This window comes from Cinclus cinclus, chromosome 31 (assembly GCF_963662255.1).
Source record: "Cinclus cinclus chromosome 31, bCinCin1.1, whole genome shotgun sequence".
Classification (NCBI taxonomy): Eukaryota; Metazoa; Chordata; class Aves; order Passeriformes; family Cinclidae; genus Cinclus; species Cinclus cinclus.
The window spans coordinates 2,302,648-2,321,686 of NC_085076.1; the positions used below are offsets into that span (position 1 = coordinate 2,302,648).

Sequence of the window (19,039 nt, forward strand, 5' to 3'; positions counted from 1 at the left end):
GCCCAAGGGACTGAGCCGTGTTTGGTTGAGTTGTGCCTTGATTTTGGGATTATTCCGACACCTGCCGTGGTTCCCACTCTTCCCAGAGATTTTTTTTTTTTTTTTTTTTTTTTTGGGGGAGGGGGGGAAATCCATTCCTGGATTTCTCCCAGAATCCCAGCAATTCCTGCCTTTTTTTTTTTTTCCCCATAGATTTCAGGCCAAAATTCCCACAGAAATCCCTTCCCCCCCCCCCCCCCGCCCCGTTTTTCTGCGGGATTTTCATATTTTTCCCATTTTTCCCTGGAACATTCCCCCTGCTCCCAGAGATCCCTGCTGGATTACATCATCCAGAGCTCCCTTCACCCCAACAATTCCTTTATTTTTTTTTTTTCCATTTAAAAACCCCCAGGGGGGGGAAAAAAAAAAAAAAAAAAAAAAAAAACCACAAAAAAAAATCCATTTTTTTTTTTTTTCCCCCCGTTTTTCAGCGGAATTTTCTTTTTTCCCCCCCCCCCCCGCCCCGGAGCAATCCCAACTGCTGGAATTTTTTTTTTTTTATTTTTTTCCCCCCTTTTTTTTCCCAGAGATCGTGTGTGACCCACTGCTGGATTACAACATCTGGAGCTCCCTGCACTCCATCAACTCCTCGGGGAAGGTGGAGCCCGAGCAGAGGCTCATCCTGGCGGCCACACGAGTGCGTTCCCTCGGGAATCCGGGGGAAAAAAACAAATGGGAAAAGCGTGGAAAAATACCTGGGAAAATAACCCGGAGGAATAGTAGAAAAAAAATCCTTGGGAAGTGCCCGGAAGAATCGGGCAGAAAATCCCTGGGAAAGCGATGGGAAAATTGCCTGGAAAAATCCTTGGGGAAGGCCTTGGAGAAATGGTAGAGAAATCCTAGGAAAATCCCTGGAAAAATCACGGGGAAATCCCAGGAAAATCCCTGGAAAAATAATGGGAAAATCCTGGAGGAAAAAAAAAAAAATCTCAGGAAAATTCCCAGAATAATTCTGGAAAAATCCTGGAAAAACACTTAGGAGAATCTCTGGGAAAAAGCCCGTTCCCGTTTTTCCAGGTGGACAGCCACTCCTTTTCCTGTCCCATTCCCAGTTTTTCCCTGTCCCATTCCCAGTTTTTCCCTGTCCCATTCCCAGTTTTTCCCCGTCCCATTCCCAGTTTTTCCCTGTCCCATTCCCATTGTTTCCCTGTCCCATTCCCAGTTTTTCCCTGTCCCATTCCCATTGTTTCCCTGTCCCATTCCCAGCGTTTCCCTGTCCCATTCCCAGCGTTTCCCTGTCCCATTCCCAGTTTTTCCCTGTCCCATTCCCAGTTTTTCCCTGTCCCATTCCCATTGTTTCCCTGTCCCATTCCCATTGTTTCCCTGTCCCATTCCCAGTTTTTCCCTGTCCCATTCCCATTGTTTCCCTGTCCCATTCCCATTGTTTCCCTGTCCCATTCCCATTGTTTCCCTGTCCCATTCCCAGCGTTTCCCTGTCCCATTCCCAGTTTTTCCCTGTCCCATTCCCAGTTTTTCCCCGTCCCATTCCCAGTTTTTCCCTGTCCCATTCCCATTGTTTCCCTGTCCCATTCCCATTGTTTCCCTGTCCCATTCCCATTGTTTCCCTGTCCCATTCCCAGTTTTTCCCTGTCCCATTCCCATTGTTTCCCTGTCCCATTCCCATTGTTTCCTTGTCCCATTCCCATTGTTTCCTTGTCCCATTCCCATTGTTTCCCTGTCCCATTCCCATTGTTTCCCTGTCCCATTCCCATTGTTTCCCTGTCCCATTCCCATTGTTTCCCTGTCCCATTCCCATTGTTTCCCTGTCCCATTCCCAGTTTTTCCCTGTCCCATTCCCATTGTTTCCCTGTCCCATTCCCAGCGTTTCCCTGTCCCATTCCCATTGTTTCCTTGTCCCATTCCCATTGTTTCCCTGTCCCATTCCCATTGTTTCCCTGTCCCATTCCCAGTGTTTATTCCCATTTTTCCAGGTGGACAGCCACTCGTTTTTCTGGAACGTGGCCCCCGGGGCCGAGGCCGCCGTCGGTTCCTTCGTGGTTCTGCTCGCGGCCGCCCAGGCCCTGCAGGAGGCCCCAGGATCCCGGGATCTGCCCCGGAACGTCCTGTTCATCTTCTTCCAGGGGGTGAGAGCTCGGGAATTCCCTCGGGATCAGTCCCAGGACCCCGGGGATCCAGCCACGAATCCCTGGGATCCAGCCCCAAATCCCTGGGATCCAGCCCCAAATCCCCGGGATCCAGCCACGAATCCCTGGGATCGGTCCCGGTCCTTGGGATCCCGGCCTTGGATCCCTGGGATCCAGCCCCAGGTCTTTGGGATCCAGCCCAGATCCCCAGGATCCATCCCCTGATCCCTGGGATCGGTCCCAGTCCTTGGGATCCCGGCCTTGGATCCCTGGGATCCAGCCCCAAATCCCCAGGATCAGCCCCAAATCCTTGGGATCAGCCCCAAATCCTTGGGATCAGCCCCAAATCCCCGGGATCAGCCCCAAATCCTTGGGATCAGCCCCAAATCCCTGGGATCAGCCCCAAATCCCCGGTATCAGCCCCAAATCCCTGGGATCCAGCCCCAAATCCCCGGGATCCAGCCCCAAATCCCCGGGATCCAGCCCCAAATCCCCGGGATCAGCCCCAAATCCTTGGGATCAGCCCCAAATCCTTGGGATCAGCCCCAAATCCCCGGGATCAGCCCCAAATCCTTGGGATCAGCCCCAAATCCCTGGGATCAGCCCCAAATCCCCAGGATCAGCCCCAAATCCCTGGGATCAGCCCCAAATCCCTGGGATCAGCCCCAAATCCCTGGGATCCAGCCCCAAATCCCCGGGATCAGCCCCAAATCCCCGGGATCCAGCCCCAAATCCCCGGGATCAGCCCCAAATCCTTGGGATCAGCCCCAAATCCCCGGGATCCAGCCCCAAATCCCCGGGATCAGCCCCAAATCCTTGGGATCAGCCCCAAATCCCCGGGATCCAGCCCCAAATCCCCGGGATCAGCCCCAAATCCTTGGGATCAGCCCCAAATCCCTGGGATCGGCCCCAAATCCTTGGGATCAGCCCCAAATCCTTGGGATCAGCCCCAAATCCCTGGGATCCAGCCCCAAATCCTTGGGATCACAACCCTGGATCCCTGGGATCGGTCCCAGATCCTGGATCCGCCCTTGGGGAGGATCTTTTCCCTTTTCCCCTTTTCCCCTTTTCCCCTTTTCCCCTTTTCCCCTTTTCCCCTTTTCCCCTTTTCCCCTTTTCCCCTTTTCCCCTTTCCCTCTCCCCCAGCCCGGAATTCCAGGGATTTCCTTTCCCCTTTTCCAGGAGACCTTCGATTACATCGGCAGCTCCCGGCTGGTTTTTGACATGGAGCAGGAGAAATTCCCGCTGCGCCTGGAGAACGTCGGAGCCTTCTTGGAGCTGGGCCAGGTCCGGCACAGTTCCAGAGGGAAACATTCCCAGAGATCTGCCGGAGATGGAATTCCTACCCAGGGGCTCTATTTCCCGGGAATTCCCCGAGTTTTCCTTGGAATTCCTCGAGTTTCCCCCAGAATCCCCTGAGTTTTCCCTTGAAATTCCTTGAATTTCGCCCCAAAATTCCCTGAGTTTCCCCTGCAATTCACTGAGTTTTACCCACAAAATTCCCCAAGTTTCCTTTGGAATTCCCTGAGTTTTCCCAGGAATTCCCATCCCGGGGGGGATTTTTTTCCCAAGAATTCCCATTTTTCCGGCTGTTTTCCAGGTTTCTCTCAGGAACGACTCCGTGCTCTGGATGCACACGGATCCAATTTCCCGCCGGAACGAATCCATAGAATCCCAGGTGAGCCTGGAATCCCGGGAATGTTCCCCATCCCAAAAAAATCCCTGCGAGCCTTTCCCAAAAATCCAAGGCCTGACACGATTCCAGGGATGTTCCCATCCTAAATTCCCAATGGGAAGTCCAACCTTTTCCAAATTCCCACTGGGAACTCCAGCCTTTTCCAAATTTCCAATGGGAATTCCGTCCCAAATTCCCACTGGGAATTCCATCCCAAACCCCCCCCCGCCCCCGGGCCTGATCCCAAATTCCCTTTTCCATGGATATTCCAACCACAAATCCAGGATTTCAACTCCCCGTGGGGCCCCCATCCCAGAACCCCTCGGGAATTCCCGGATTTCTCAGCATTCCCGGATTTCCCTGCCCTTTTCCAGGTGCAGAATCTCCTGGAAGTTCTCCGCAGCTCCGGCTCCGGCTCCGGCGTTTCCCTGCAGGAGCCAGGGAATTCCCAGCCCCTCCCCCCCTCGTCATTCCAGAGGTTCCTGAGATCCCGGAATATCCCGGGGGTGGTGCTGAGCGACCACCGCACGGCGTTCCGCAACAGGTAAAAAAATCGGGAATTCCTGGAATGCTGGGAGTTCCTGAACAGGTTAAAAAAAAAAAAAAAAAGGGAATTCTGGGAATTCCTGAACGGGTTAAAAAAAACAAAAAAAACAAAAAAAAAAAAAACCCAAGGGAATTCTAGGGATTCTGGGAATCCCGGAACAGGTACGGAATTTGGGGAATTCCGGGAATTCCAGAGCGGGCAAAAAAATCCAGGAATTTTGGGAACAGGTAAAAAAAACCCCGGGAATTCTGGGCATTCTGGTGGGATTTCATCTTCCCATGGGAATCCCATCCCAAAAACCTGGGAATTCCAGGATTTCAACCTCCCAGTGAGAATCCATCCCAAAAAAAGTCCGCCATTCCCAGCAGGATTTCACTCTTCCCATGGGAATCCCATCCCAAAAAAAAAAAAGCCCCGGCATGGGGCCGGGTTCCCTTTTCCACGCTCGTTCCAACCAAAACTCCGGGATTTTGAACTGGATTTCACCGTTCCCGTGGGAATCCCGTCCCAGCGGGAATTCTGGGAATGCTCGGAAGAGCGCGAGGGAATTGCTCGGACAGGCGAGAGGAAAATTCCGGAGGTTTTTATTTTTTTTTATTTATTTATTTATTTATTTTATTTTTTTTTGGGAGAAAATTCCTGGCCCGGAGCCCGGCGGGAGCCGGAGGCGCCGGAGCCGCAGCTGCGCTTCCGGAGGCTGCTCCCGGAATTTTTAATGGAATTATTTTTGGGATGTTTCCTCTCCAAATCCGGGTGCCTTTTTTTTTTTTTTTTTTTTTTTTTTTTTTGTGGGATCACCCCCCGTGACCCCGATCCGGCTTTTCCGAAGGAATTCTCGGAATTCAGCAGGAATTCGGGAATCCCAAAAGCGCCAAATCCCAGCCCTGGATTCCTTTGGGATCATCGCGGCTTTCCCGGGATGTGGGAGTTGGGAATTCCCATCTGGAATTCCTTTAATGAATAATGAACCGTTAATCGATGAAACCCGTTGGAATTCCGAGCTTTTCCTTGGATCCACCGGGAATTTTCCACTCCCAGCTCACGGAATGGGGCTCTGAAATTCCAGTCTGGAAAACTCCTGGAATTCCAACCAGGAAAAAACTCTGGAAGAGCAAATTCTGAACCCCCAGAAAATCCCTCGGGAAGGAGCTCCGGAATTCCAGGATCCTTTTCCCAGCAGGATTTTCCCTCTGGGATGGGAATTCCCGGCCTGATCCCGGGTTGTTCCCGGTTTTTATTCCCAGGTATTTCCAGAGCATCTACGACACGGCCGAGAACATCGGGATGCGTTATCCCGAGGGATTGACTCCGGAGGAGCAGCTGGAATTCGTCACCGACACCGCCGAGGTCCCTGCGAGGCGGAATTCCCGGGAATTCCTGGGATTGGGGAGCTGGGGTTTGGAATTCCCGGGAATTCCTGGGACTGGGGAGCTGGGGTTTGGGATTCCCGGGAATTCCTGGGATTGGGGAGCTGGGGTTTGGAATTCCCTGGAATTCCTGGGATTGGGGAGCTGGGGTTTGGGATTCCCGGGAATTCCTGGGATTGGGGAGCTGGGGTTTGGAATTCCCTGGAATTCCTGGGATTGGGGAGCTGGGGTTTGGGATTCCCGGGAATTCCTGGGATTGGGGAGCTGGGGTTTGGAATTCCCTGGAATTCCTGGGATTGGGGAGCTGGGGTTTGGGATTCCCGGGAATTCCTGGGATTGGGGAGCTGGGGTTTGGGATCCAGGGGTTTGGGATCTGGGGATTCCTGGGATTCAAGAGCAGGGGTTAGGGATCCAGGGGATTCCTGAGATAAGGAATCTGGGAATTCCTGGGATTTGGGATCGGGGGACTTCTGGGATTCAAAATCTGTGAATTCCTGGGATTTTGGATCATGAGGATTCCTGGGGTTTGAGATCTGGGATTTGGAATCTGGAAATTCTTGGGATTTGGAATCTGGGAATTCCTGGGATCTGCCATCCAGGGATTCCTGGGACTTGGGATCCAGGCAGGAATGGGAATTGGAAAGGAGGAAGAGGGAGTAAAAATGGGAAAAGGTGGGAAGGAGCTGGGAGGGATTTGGGATCGGGAGAGGGAGGGGAAACATTTGGGAAGAGGGTTGGGAATGAATCCCGAGGGATTTGGGAACGGGCAGGAACGTGGGGAAAGGGGGGAAATCCGGGAATAAGGGCAGGAAGGATCTGGGAGCGCCGGGATCGTGGAGCTCGGGGCTGGCCGCTGATCCCGGCTGTTTTCCCGGGAATTCCCGGAATTCCCGGAATTCCCGTTCTCCAGGCGCTGTCCCAGGTGGGGACGCTGCTGGCCCGGGCTCTGTTCTCACTGGCCGGGGGAACCGGCGGCACCGAGAGCATCCGAGCGGATCCCAAAACGGTAGGAATTCTGGGAATGCCGGGCTGGGGATCCGCGGTTTTCCAGGGATTCCCCCGTTATCCGGAATCCCTGATTTTCCTGGAGCCCCTGGAATTGAAACCCCCCGATTTTCCTGGAATTGGAATCCCCAGTTCGCCCAAAAATGTCTGGGACTGGAATCCCCAATTTCCCTGGAATCCCCGGAATTGGAATTGCTGGAATTGAAGTCCCCGATTTTCCTGAAGTCCGCGGAATTGGAATCCCTAATTTTCCTGGAATTAGAATCCCCAATTTACCCAAAATCCCTGGAATTAGAATCCCCACCATTCCTGGAACTGGAATTTTCAATTTTTCCTGGAATCCCTGGGATTAGGATTCACAATTTTTCTGGAGTCGGGATCCCTGGGCCTGAGATCCCTGGAACTGGAATCCCCAATTTCCCTGGAATTCCAGGAATTGGAATCCCCAGTTTCCCTGGAATTCCAGAAATTGGAATCCCCAATTTCCTTGGAATTCCAGGAATTGGAATCCCCAGTTTCCCTGGAATTCCAGGAATTAGAATCCCCACTTTCCCTGGGATCCCAAATCCCAGCCCTGTCCCACAGAATTCCAGCTCCTTTCCTGGGGGTCCCCTCCCATCCCTGGGATCCCTTCTCCCGCTTTTCCCTGAGGGAATTCCGGGATTTTTTCCAGGTCACCCGACTGCTCTACGGATTCCTGATCAACTCCAACAATTCCTGGTTCCAGTCCCTCATCAAACCCGACCAGAAGGGAATCCTGGGTGAGGCAATGCCAGCATCCAACATTCCCGATTTTCCAGCTGCAATTCCTGCTTTTCCAGCTGTAATTCCCATTTTCCTACCTATAATTCCTGTTTTCCCCAGCTGGAATTCCCGTTTTTTCCCGGCTGTCATTACCACTTCTTTCCCCATTTCCAACCCCGTTTTTTCCCTCTCTAATCCCCATTTTCCCTCTCTAATTCCCATTTTTCCAGGATCCCCTTGAGCCACAATACCCACTCCCATTCCCGTTTTTCCTGTTATTTTCCCATTGTTTTTCCAGGCCCTTTTCCCCAGCACCGTGTGACCATGTCCCCATTCCCATTTTTCCCATTTTTCCCGTTATTTTCCCATTGTTTTCCAGGTCCTTTTCCCCAGCACCGTGTGACCACGTCCCCATTCCCATTTTTCCCGTTTTTCCCGTTATTTTTCCGTGTTTTCCAGGCCCTTTTCCCCAGCACCGTGTGGCCGCATCCCCATTCCCATTTTTCCCATTTTTCCCGTTATTTTCCCATTGTTTTCCAGGCCCTTTTCCCCAGCACCGTGTGACCACGTCCCCATTCCCATTTTTCCCGTTTTTCCCGTTTTTCCCGTTATTTTTCCGTGTTTTCCAGGCCCTTTTCCCCAGCACCGTGTGACCACGTCCCCATTCCCATTTTTCCCATTTTTCCCGTTTTTCCCGTTATTTTTCCGTGTTTTCCAGGCCCTTTTCCCCAGCACTACGTGGCCGTGTCCAGCCCCACCAACACCACCCAGCTGCTCCAGGCCGTGCTGGGAAACCTGACCGGGACCAGGATGAACCTGAGCCGGGAGCAGTGCCAGGATCCCGGGAAAACGGCGGGATTGCAGCCAGAGGTGATCCCTTAATGGGATCATTTCATGGGGTTGGATGGGATTGAATGGGAATTCATGGGGCCAGGATCCTGGGAAATTCCCATTCCCATTCGCCATTCCCATTCCCCCGTCCCCAATTCCCATTCCCATCCCCATTCCCCATCCCCATTCCCCATTCCCATTCCCCATTCCCATCCCCATTCCCATTCCCATTCCCCATTCCCATTCCCCATTCCCATTCCCATTCCCATTCCCATTCCCCATTCCCATTCCCCATTCCCATTCCCATTCCCCATTCCCATTCCCATTCCCCATTCCCCATTCCCATTCCCCATTCCCCATTCCCATTCCCATTCCCATTCCCATCCCCATTCCCCATCCCCATTCCCCATCCCCATTCCCATTCCCCATTCCCCATTCCCATTCCCATTCCCATTCCCATTCCCATTCCCCATTCCCCATTCCCATCCCCATTCCCCATCCCCATTCCCCATTCCCATCCCCATTCCCCATCCCCATTCCCCATCCCCATTCCCCATCCCCATTCCCCATCCCCATTCCCATTCCCATTCCCATTCCCCATCCCCATTCCCATTCCCCATTCCCATTCCCCATTCCCATTCCCCATTCCCCATCCCCATTCCCCAATTCCCATCCCCCATCCCCAATTCCCATTCCCCCTCCCCAAATTCCCGTTTTTCCCATTTTTCCCAGCTCTACGAGTACTGGTGGGTGCAGGGTCCCCTGGAGCCCAACTCCAGCTCCAGGGTTCCGGGCTGTGTCCGTTCCCGTGTCCGTCTGTCCCCGGCGCTGTCCCCGGCCTTCGAGCTGCGCCGCTGGGATTCCCGGGAATTCTCCACCTGGACCGAGAGCCGCTGGAAGGACATCAGGGCACGGATCTTCCTGGTGGCCAGCAGGGAGCTGGAGGTGACAACGGGGACAGGGATGGGGACACAGGGACACGGGGATGGGGACACGGGGATGGACACAGGGACACGGGAATGGGGACACGGGGATGGGGACACGGGGATGGACACACGGACACGGGGATGGACACAGGGACACGGGGATGGGGACACGGGGATGGGGACACGGACACGGGGATGGACACAGGGACACGGGGATGGGGACACGGGGATGGACACACGGACACGGGGATGGACACAGGGACACGGGGATGGACACAGGGACACGGGGATGGGGACACGGGGATGGACACACGGACACGGGGATGGACACAGGGACACGGGGATGGGGACACGGACACGGGGATGGACACAGGGATGGACACAGGGACACGGGGATGGGGACACGGACACGGGGATGGACACAGGGACACGGGGATGGGGACACGGGAATGGGGACACGGACACGGATGGACACAGGGACACGGGGATGGGGACACGGACACGGGGATGGGGACACAGGGACACGGGGATGGGGACACGGGGATGGACACACGGACACGGGGATGGACACAGGGACACGGGGATGGACACACGGACACGGGGATGGGGACACGGGGATGGACACACGGACACGGGGATGGGGACACGGGGATGGGGACACGGGGATGGACACACGGACACGGGGATGGGGACACGGGGATGGGGACACGGGGATGGACACAGGGACATGGGGATGGACACAGGGATGGACACAGGGACACGGGGATGGACACAGGGATGGACACAGGGACACGGGGATGGACACAGGGATGGACACAGGGACATGGGGATGGACACAGGGATGGACACAGGGACACGGGGATGGACACAGGGACAGGGATGGACACGGGGATGGACACAGGGATGGACACAGGGACACGGGGATGGACACACGGACACGGGGATGGACACAGGGATGGACACAGGGATGGACACAGGGACACGGGGATGGACACAGGGATGGACACACGGACACAGGGATGGACACGGGGATGGACACAGGGATGGACACAGGGACACGGGGATGGACACAGGGATGGACACACGGACACAGGGATGGACACGGGGATGGACACAGGGATGGACACACGGACACAGGGATGGACACGGGGATGGGGACACGGGGATGGACACAGGGACAGGGATGGACAGAGGGATGGACACAAGGATGGACAGAGAGATGGACTGGGATGGACACAGGGGCAGGGATGGACACAGGGATGGACACAGGGACAGGGATGGACATGGGGATGGACACAGGGATGGACATGGGGACAGGGATGGACACAGGGACAGGGATGGACATGGGGATGGACACAGGGATGGACACGGGGATGGACACAGGGACAGGGATGGACACAGGGATGGACACAGGGACACGGGGATGGACACAGGGACAGGGATGGACACAGGGATGGACACACGGACACGGGGATGGACACAGGGATGGACACAGGGATGGACACGGGGATGGACACAGGGACAGGGATGGACACACGGATGGACACGGGGATGGACACGGAAATGTCACAGGAATGGGACACCAGGGATGGGCACAGGGAGGGACCCTGGGGTGATCCCAATCCCTGAATTCCCAATCCCAAATCCCCAATTCCCAAACAGCCAATTCCCAGAATTCCCAAAATTCCCCAATTCCAGCTGCTGACGCTGTCCCTGGGGGTTCTGGTGCTGCTCCTGTCCCTGCTCTGCACCTTCACCCCTGAGATCCCAAACCCCCAAATTCCCAAACCCCAGGGATCCCAAATCCACAATCCCCAGTTCCCAAACTCCCAAACCCAGAATTCCCCAATCCAGAATTCCCAAAATTCCCCAATTCCAGCTGCTGACGCTGTCCCTGGGGGTTCTGGTGCTGCTCCTGTCCCTGCTCTGCACTTTCCTCATCAACTCCAAGGCCTCGCTGCTCTTCGGGATCCCGGCCCCGCCCGGATCCCCTGGATACTGAAAATCCGGGAAAACCCCACGGAACGGTCCTGGGAAATCTGGGAATCCCTCCCCTGGATACTGAAAATCCGGGAAAACCCCACGGAACGGGCCTGGGAAATCTGGGAATCCCTCCCCTGGATACTGAAAATCCGGGAAAACCCCACGGAATGGGCCTGGGAAATCTGGGAATCCCTCCCCTGGATACTGAAAATCTGGGAAAACCCCATGGAACGGTCCTGGGAAATCTGGGAATCCCTCCCCTGGATACTGAAAATCTGGGAAAAACCCACGGAACGGGCCTGGGAAATCTGGGAATCCCTCCCCTGGATACTGAAAATCTGGGAAAACCCCATGGAACGGTCCTGGGAAATCTGGGAATCCCTCCCCTGGATACTGAAAATCTGGGAAAAACCCACGGAACGGGCCTGGGAAATCTGGGAATCCCTCCCCTGGATACTGAAAATCCGGGAAAAAACCCACGGAACGGGCCTGAGAAATCAGGGAATCCCTCCCCTGGATACTGAAAATCCGGGAAAAACCCACGGAACAGTCCTGGGAAATCTGGGAATCCCTCCCCTGGATACTGAAAATCCGGGAAAACCCCATGGAACGGACCTGGGAAATCTGGGAATCCCTCCCCTGGATACTGAAAATCCGGGGAAAACCCCACGGAACGGTCCTGGGAAATCTGGGAATCCCTCCCCTGGATACTGAAAATCCGGGAAAACCCCACGGAACAGTCCTGGGAAATCTGGGAATCCCTCCCCTGGATACTGAAAATCCGGGAAAAAACCCACGGAATGGACCTGGGAAAGCTCCCAGGAAATGGGACTGGAAGGGAAATTCCTGGAATTCTGGATTGGATTCAGTGCCCTGGGTGGGAAATTTCCAAAATTCCTGTTTGGATCCGATGCCCTGAGTGAAAAATTCCCGGAATTCTGGGTTGGATTCAGTGCCCTCAGTGGAAAATTCCCAGAATTCCCAGTTCCCTGAGTGACAAATTCATGGAATTTCTGGATAGATCCAGTGCCCTGAGTGGCAAATTCCCAAAATTTTCCCGGAATTCCCGGTTGGATCCATCTTTTTTTTTCCCAGGGTGGAGCTTTTCCCAAAATTTGGATGAAGGAAAGATAAAGGTTTTTTTTTTTTTTTTTTTTTGTTTTGTTTTGTTTTGGTTTTTGGGGTTTTTTTTTTTTTTGGGAATTTTGAGAAATTCCAGGGGGTCTTGGAATGTCCTGATGGAAAAAGTATCTCTTCTTTTTTTTTTTTTTTTTTTTCCTCTGGGGATTTGTAAATATTATAAATAAATCCATGGAATTCCCAAGGAACTGTTTTTGATTTCCAGGTTTTTTTCCTTGTTGGAGCCGCAAAAAAAAAAAAAAAAAAAAAAAAAAAAAGGAAAAACTCTGGGAATTGGGCGGAGTTTGGGATTTGAGAAAAATCGGGATTTGACGGGGAAAAATGGGAAAATCAGGGAAAAATGGGAAGAAAGAACCAGGAAGAAAAAAAAAAACGGGAAAAGCCGTGAAAAAGTGGGAAAAGTGGGAAAAACGGGAGGCAGATGGGCGGGGGGAGGAGGAGGAGGAGGAGGAGCCGCTTTTCCCGGGATTGATGAGGGATCGGGAAAATCTTTGGGATAACAGATGGGAAGGACACAAAGGCCGGGAAGGGCCGGGGCCAGATGGGCAGGAGAGGAGCGGGAATTCGGGAATATGGGCTGGGAATTCGGGATTAGGGACCGGGAATTCGGGATTAGGGACCGGGAATTCGGGAATATGGGCCGGGAATTCGGGAATATGGGCTGGGAATTCGGGAATATGGGCTGGGAATTCGGGATTAGGGACCGGGAATTCGGGAATATGGGCCAGGAATTCGGGAATATGGACCGGGAATTCGGGAGTATGGGCCGGGAATTCGGGATTAGGGACCGGGAATTCGGGAATATGGGCCAGGAATTCGGGAATATGGACCGGGAATTCGGGAGTATGGGCCGGGAATTCGGGATTAGGGACCGGGAATTCGGGAATATGGGCCAGGAATTCGGGAATGAGCCGCGGGCTCCGAGAGCTTCCGGCGCTTTTCTGTTTTTTGGGGAAAAGGGAAAAAATCCGGGGGGAGGGCGATGAGCACCGGATATGAGAGAAATCCCGGGAATTCCCGGGAGTGGGAATGAGAGAAATCCCGGGAATTCCCTGGAGTGGGAATGAGAGAAATCCCGGGAATTCCCTGGAGTGGGAATGAGAGAAATCCCGGGAATTCCCTGGAGTGGGAATGAGAGAATTCCCGGGAGTGGGAATGAGAGAAATCCCGGGAATTCCCGGGAGTGGGAATGAGAGAAATCCCAGCAGGACCTTCCCAAATCTGTGGGATCTTTGGGATCTGTGGGATCCGAGGGACGTCCCTGCATGGAATCCCCCATTCCCAGCAATTCCAGCTGGGAATCCCGACGGGGGAAAACTGGGAAAAACTGAGCCGGGACCATCCCGAAGGGAATTTCCCGGGAAAAGAAATCCCAGCTCTGGGATCGGGCCCTGGATCCGCGTCCCCGATCCCTCTCCCCGTTTTTGGGATCAGCCCGGAGCTCCCAAATCCCATTCCAGGAGCATCCGGGCTGGGAAAAGCGCCCGGAATTCCCAGCGGGAAGCGCTGGCAGGCGGGGAAGGCTCCGCTCGTTCCCGGCTAATTCCCGGCTGGAATTGCGCCCGGAGCCCGCGGCCTCAGCTGCGGCCGGGCCGGGAACGATCCCAAAAAATCCCCTCGGGGCGGCGGGGAGGGGGAAATCGGGGTGGGAATGTGGGATTTGGGATGATGGATGTGGATTTGGGATGGGGATTTGGGATTTGGGGTTGGGGATTGGGGATAGGGAGTGATGGATGCGGGAAGCTCCGGGAATGATCCAAAAAAACCCCAAAAAAACCCAAAAGAAAACCTCGAGGCAGCGAGGAGGGGGAATCGGGAATGTGGAGTGGGGATGTGGGATGGGGGTTTGGGATTTGGGATGGGGGATTGGGGTTTGGGATTTGGGATTTGGAATGGGGGTTTGGGATGTTGGGATGAGGGTTTGGGATGTTGGGATGAGGGTTTGGGATTTGGGATGAGGGTTTGGGATTTGGGATTTGGGATGGGGGATTTGGGTTTGGGATGGGGGATTGGGGTTTGGGATGGGGGTTTGGGATTTGGGATGGGGGATTGGGATTTGGGATGGGGGATTGGGGTTTTGGATGGGGGTTTGGGATTTGGGATGGGGGTTTTGGATTTGGGATGCGGCCGTGCCGGGAATGCTCCGGGAACGCTCCGGGAACCTCTCCTGGATCCGCCGCTCTGTCCCCTGTCCTGTCCCTCTGTCCCTGTCCCTCTGTCCCTCTGTCCCCTGTCTGTCCGTCTGTCCCCCTGTCCCTGTCCCTCTGTCCCTGTCCCTCTGTCCCTGTCCCCCTGTCTGTCCCTCTGTCCCTGTCCCTCTGTCCCTGTCCCTCTGTCTGTCCCTCTGTCCCTGTCCCTCTGTCCCTGTCCCCCTGTCTGTCCCCCTGTCCCTGTCCCTGTCCCTCTGTCCCTGTCCCTCTGTCCCTGTCCCTCTGTCCCTGTCCCCCTGTGTGTCCCTCTGTCCCTGTCCCCCTGTCTGTCCCCCTGTCCCTGTCCCTGTCCCCCTGTCCCTGTCCCTCTGTCTGTCCCTCTGTCCCTGTCCCTCTGTCCCTGTCCCCCTGTCTGTCCCCCTGTCCCTGTCCCTGTCCCCCTGTCCCTGTCCCCCTGTCCCTGTCCCTCTGTCCCTGTCCCCCTGTGTGTCCCTCTGTCCCTGTCCCCCTGTCCCTGTCCCCCTGTCCCTGTCCCTCTGTCCCTGTCCCCCTGTCCCTGTCCCCCTGTCTGTCCCCATCCCTCTGTCCCCTCCCTCTCGGGCTCCTCGCCCGCCGCGCTCGCAGCTGCTCCCGGAACGGCCCCGGAGCCGCGGGCGGCGACACGCGGGGCTCAGCTGGCGACAGAGCGGGGACAGCGCGGGGACAGAGCCAGGGCCAGCAGCGACAGCATCGCCATGGCAGCGGGGGGGGACAGAGAGGGGGACAGGGAGGGGACAGAGAGGGGACAGGGAGGGGACAGGGAGGGGGACAGAGAGGGGGACAGGGATGGGGACAGGGAGGGGACAGAGAGGGGACAGAGAGGGGACAGGGATGGGGACAGGGATGGGGACAGGGAAGGGACAGAGAGGGGACAGGGAGGGGACAGAGAGGGGACAGGGAGGGGACAGAGAGGGGACAGGGATGGGGACAGGGAAGGGACAGAGAGGGGACAGGGAGGGGACAGAGAGGGGACAGGGATGGGGACAGGGATGGGGACAGGGAGGGGACAGAGAGGGGACAGGGATGGGGACAGGGAAGGGACAGAGAGGGGACAGGGATGGGGACAGGGAGGGGACAGAGAGGGGACAGGGATGGGGACAGGGAGGGGACAGGGAGGGGACAGAGAGGGGAGAGTGGGGACAGAGAGGGGACAGGGAGGGGACAGAGAGGGGGACAGGGAGGGGACAGAGAGGGGACAGGGATGGGGACAGGGATGGGGACAGGGATGGGGACAGAGAGGGGACAGGGAGGGGGACAGAGAGGGGGACAGGGAGGGGACAGAGAGGGGACAGGGAAGGGACAGAGAGGGGACAGAGAGGGGACAGGGAGAGGGACAGGGAGGGGACAGAGAGGGGACAGAGAGGGGACAGAGAGGGGACAGGGAGGGGACAGAGAGGGGACAGGGAGGGGACAGAGAGGGGGACAGGGAGGGGACAGAGAGGGGACAGGGATGGGGACAGGGATGGGGACAGGGATGGGGACAGGGAGGGGACAGGGAGGGGGACAGAGAGGGGGACAGGGAGGGGACAGAGAGGGGACAGGGAAGGGACAGAGAGGGGACAGAGAGGGGACAGGGAGGGGACAGGGAGGGGGACAGAGAGGGGGACAGGGAGGGGACAGAGAGGGGACAGGGAAGGGACAGAGAGGGGACAGAGAGGGGACAGGGAGAGGGACAGGGAGGGGACAGAGAGGGGACAGAGAGGGGACAGAGAGGGGACAGAGAGGGGACAGGGAGGGGACAGGGAGAGGGACAGAGAGGGGACAGGGATGGGGACAGGGATGGGGACAGGAATGGGGACAGGGATGGGGACAGGGATGGGGACAGGGAGGGGACAGAGAGGGGACAGAGAGGGGACAGGGATGGGGACAGGGAGGGGACAGGGACACCAGGACGGACCAAGAGTGGGAGAGACCCCAAATATTTTGGGAGAGACCCGAAACGTCCCCGGTCCTGGGCAGGGAGGGACGGACCCGCGGGGACCGGGAGCGCCGGGTTCTCCCTGAAAATAGAGCGGATTTTCCCGATTTTCGCCGATTTTCCCGATTTTCCCGGAACTGGGACAATCCCAGCAGCAGAACCGGCCCCAAAGGTCGCTGTGTCCCGGCTGGACACGGGATCCCCATTCCCGGTTATTCCCGGTTATTCCCGAGTTTCCTCCCTTTCACTTTTCCCTCTCTACCACAGGTGAATTTTCCAGGCGGGATTTATGGGATGGAAGCTCTGGGTAATCCCAAAGGGACCTGCAGCATCCTCAGGGGCCACCCGAGAGCTCCAGAGCCTCGGGATCCTCCGGGAATGCCGCTCCAGGCTCCCTTTTCCCATTTTTCGGGATCGGGAAAGTCTCTCCAGGCTCTTTTCCCATTTTCCCGGACCGGGAATTCCGCTCCAGGCTCTTTCCCCCTTTTCCCGGACCGGGAATTCCGCTCCAGGCTCTTTTCCCATTTTCCCGGACCGGGAATTCCGCTCCAGGCTCTTTCCCCCTTTTCCCGGACCGGGAATTCCACTCCAGGCTCTTTTCCCCCTTTTCCAGGACCGGGAATTCCGCTCCAGGCTCTTTTCCCCCTTTTCCAGGACCGGGAATTCCGCTCCAGGCTCTTTTTCCCCTTTTCCAGGACCGGGAATTCCGCTCCAGGCTCTTTTCCCCCTTTTCCAGGACCGGGAATTCCGCTCCAGGCTCTTTTTCCCCTTTTCCAGGACCGGGAATTCCGCTCCAGGCTCTTTTCCCCCTTTTCCCGGCCCGAATTCCCGCTGGAAAGGAGCACCGGGAGCAGCTGTCGCCTTTTCCCGGCCCGCATCCAGCGCGCCCCTCCCGGGGGGCTCCGGGCAGCCAATGGATTCCCGAATTCCCGGTTTTCCATATTTATGAGGGAAAAGGGAGGGGGAGCGGGAGAGGCCAATGAGGCTCCCGGGGTCGGGCCCAGGGTGGATAAATTGGGAATTTTTTGGGGGAAGTGGCGAATTCCTCCTTGGAGGCTCCGAGCCGGAGCTAGGATCGTTCCCGGATCGTTCCCGGGTTATTCCCGGATCGTTCCCGGGTTATTCCCGGATTCCCATCCCGGATCCATCGCGGGACGCCGGCAGAATCCAGGGAAAGTTTTTTTTTTTTTTTTCTCCTTCCTTCCTCCATGGATGGATGAGCCGAGAGGATTCCAAACCCTGGAAATAGCTGGAGGAGAAACGCTGGAGCCTGGGAATGCTGCGGGATTTGGGGTGAGGCGGCTTTTCCAGGGATGGGGAATGGGAATTCCGGGATGCGGGAGGGGATTCGGCCCCAGATTCCCGGGAAAAGCCTCGATCCCAATGCCAGGCTCGGCTCCCAAATCCCCTTGGAAAAAGGATTTTTCCTGGGAGAGTCTGGGAGCAGGGAAAAAGGAAAGAACCCGCCTGGAATTGGGGTCCTGGACGCGTTTGGTTTCCAAGGAAAATTGTCGGGAATTTCTTCACGCCGAGGGTCGGGAATGGAAGGAAAAGGGCGAGGGAGGAGTGGGGAGAATTCCCGGAGTTTTGCTGGGAAAAGTGGAGGCTGAGCGGGAATCCTTGGAGAGGCTGGATTTAGGAACGGTTTCCCAAAAAAAAAAAAAAAAAAAAAAAAAAAAAAAAAAAAAAAAAAAAAAAAAAAAATTTAAAAAAATCCAAAAAACGGAGAAAGAGGCGCTGGGAGCGAGAATTCCAAGGAAAAGCTCTGGGAGCGCTGGGATAACGCGGCCCCGGGACTTTGTTTGGATCAGGGAATGAAACTCGAGTTTTCCCCCCCACCCCAAAAAAAAAAAAAAAAAAAAAAAATCTCCTGCTTCCCTTCGAAATTCCCTCTCAAGGGGCCAAATTCCCAAATTCAATTCCCGAATTCAATTCCCGAATTCCCGTCTCTCGGAGTGAACCCGAGCCCGGGAGAATCCCGAACATCCAAATTCCCGGGAATTTCTTTGGGAGAGTCAATGGGAAAAAATTCCCCCCCCCCCCTCGCCCACCCTCACAGGGATTTTTGGGAGCTGTCGAGCGGCTCTTCCCCAAATTTTATTTTTTTTTTTTTTGGGGGGGGGGGGGGGGGGGTGGGGGGGAGGAAATTCCCATCATCCCAACCTTTTAAAAAAATCGGGATTGGGGCCGTCCCTGCCCTGTCCCGGTGCGGTTTGGGATCCATTCCCAGCCCCAAGATTTTCCCTTTTTTATCCCCCGAACTCTCCCGTGTCAGGGTTCCCAAATTTCCAGCGGCCGGAAAAACCGGGAAGGGGGTGGAGGAGGAAGAGGAGGAAGAGGAGGAAGAGGAGGAAGAGGAGGAAGAGGAGGAAGAGGAGGAAGAGGAGGAAGAGGAGGAAGAGGAGCATTCCCAGCTCATTCCCGGCCGCTTTTCCCATCCCGGAGTTTTCCCCCCTTTCCCTGGATCCGCCCCGAATTCCAGGGAAGGCAGCAGGGATGAAGATGCGGAGGAGGAAGATGAGGACGGGGATGAAGATAAAGATGAGGAGGAGGACAAAGATGAAGATAAAGAAGAAGGAGAGGATGAGGAT

General features: G+C 55.7%; 2 protein-coding genes across 2 annotated transcripts in view; one reads left to right on the forward strand and one right to left on the reverse strand.

Moving 5' to 3' along the window:
* Positions 1–265, reverse strand: part of COPA (COPI coat complex subunit alpha) — a 44,846-nt gene extending 44,581 nt beyond the window's left edge. Inside the window, exon 1 of the mRNA XM_062511260.1 lies at positions 214–265. Within this exon, the coding sequence (XP_062367244.1) occupies positions 214–265 (52 nt within the window). The remainder of the gene's footprint in view (positions 1–213) is intronic.
* Positions 266–562: 297 nt separating this feature from the next.
* Positions 563–12,756, forward strand: NCSTN (nicastrin; the record flags this gene model as incomplete). Its single annotated transcript, XM_062511261.1, has 11 exons — positions 563–676; positions 1,971–2,123; positions 3,306–3,410; positions 3,724–3,801; positions 4,173–4,342; positions 5,590–5,692; positions 6,623–6,718; positions 7,391–7,478; positions 8,180–8,331; positions 9,025–9,237; positions 10,917–12,756. Coding segments are annotated over 11 exons (2,271 nt in total), but the record flags the coding sequence as incomplete, so codon positions are not given.
* Between the last annotated feature and the right edge of the window lie 6,283 nt (positions 12,757–19,039).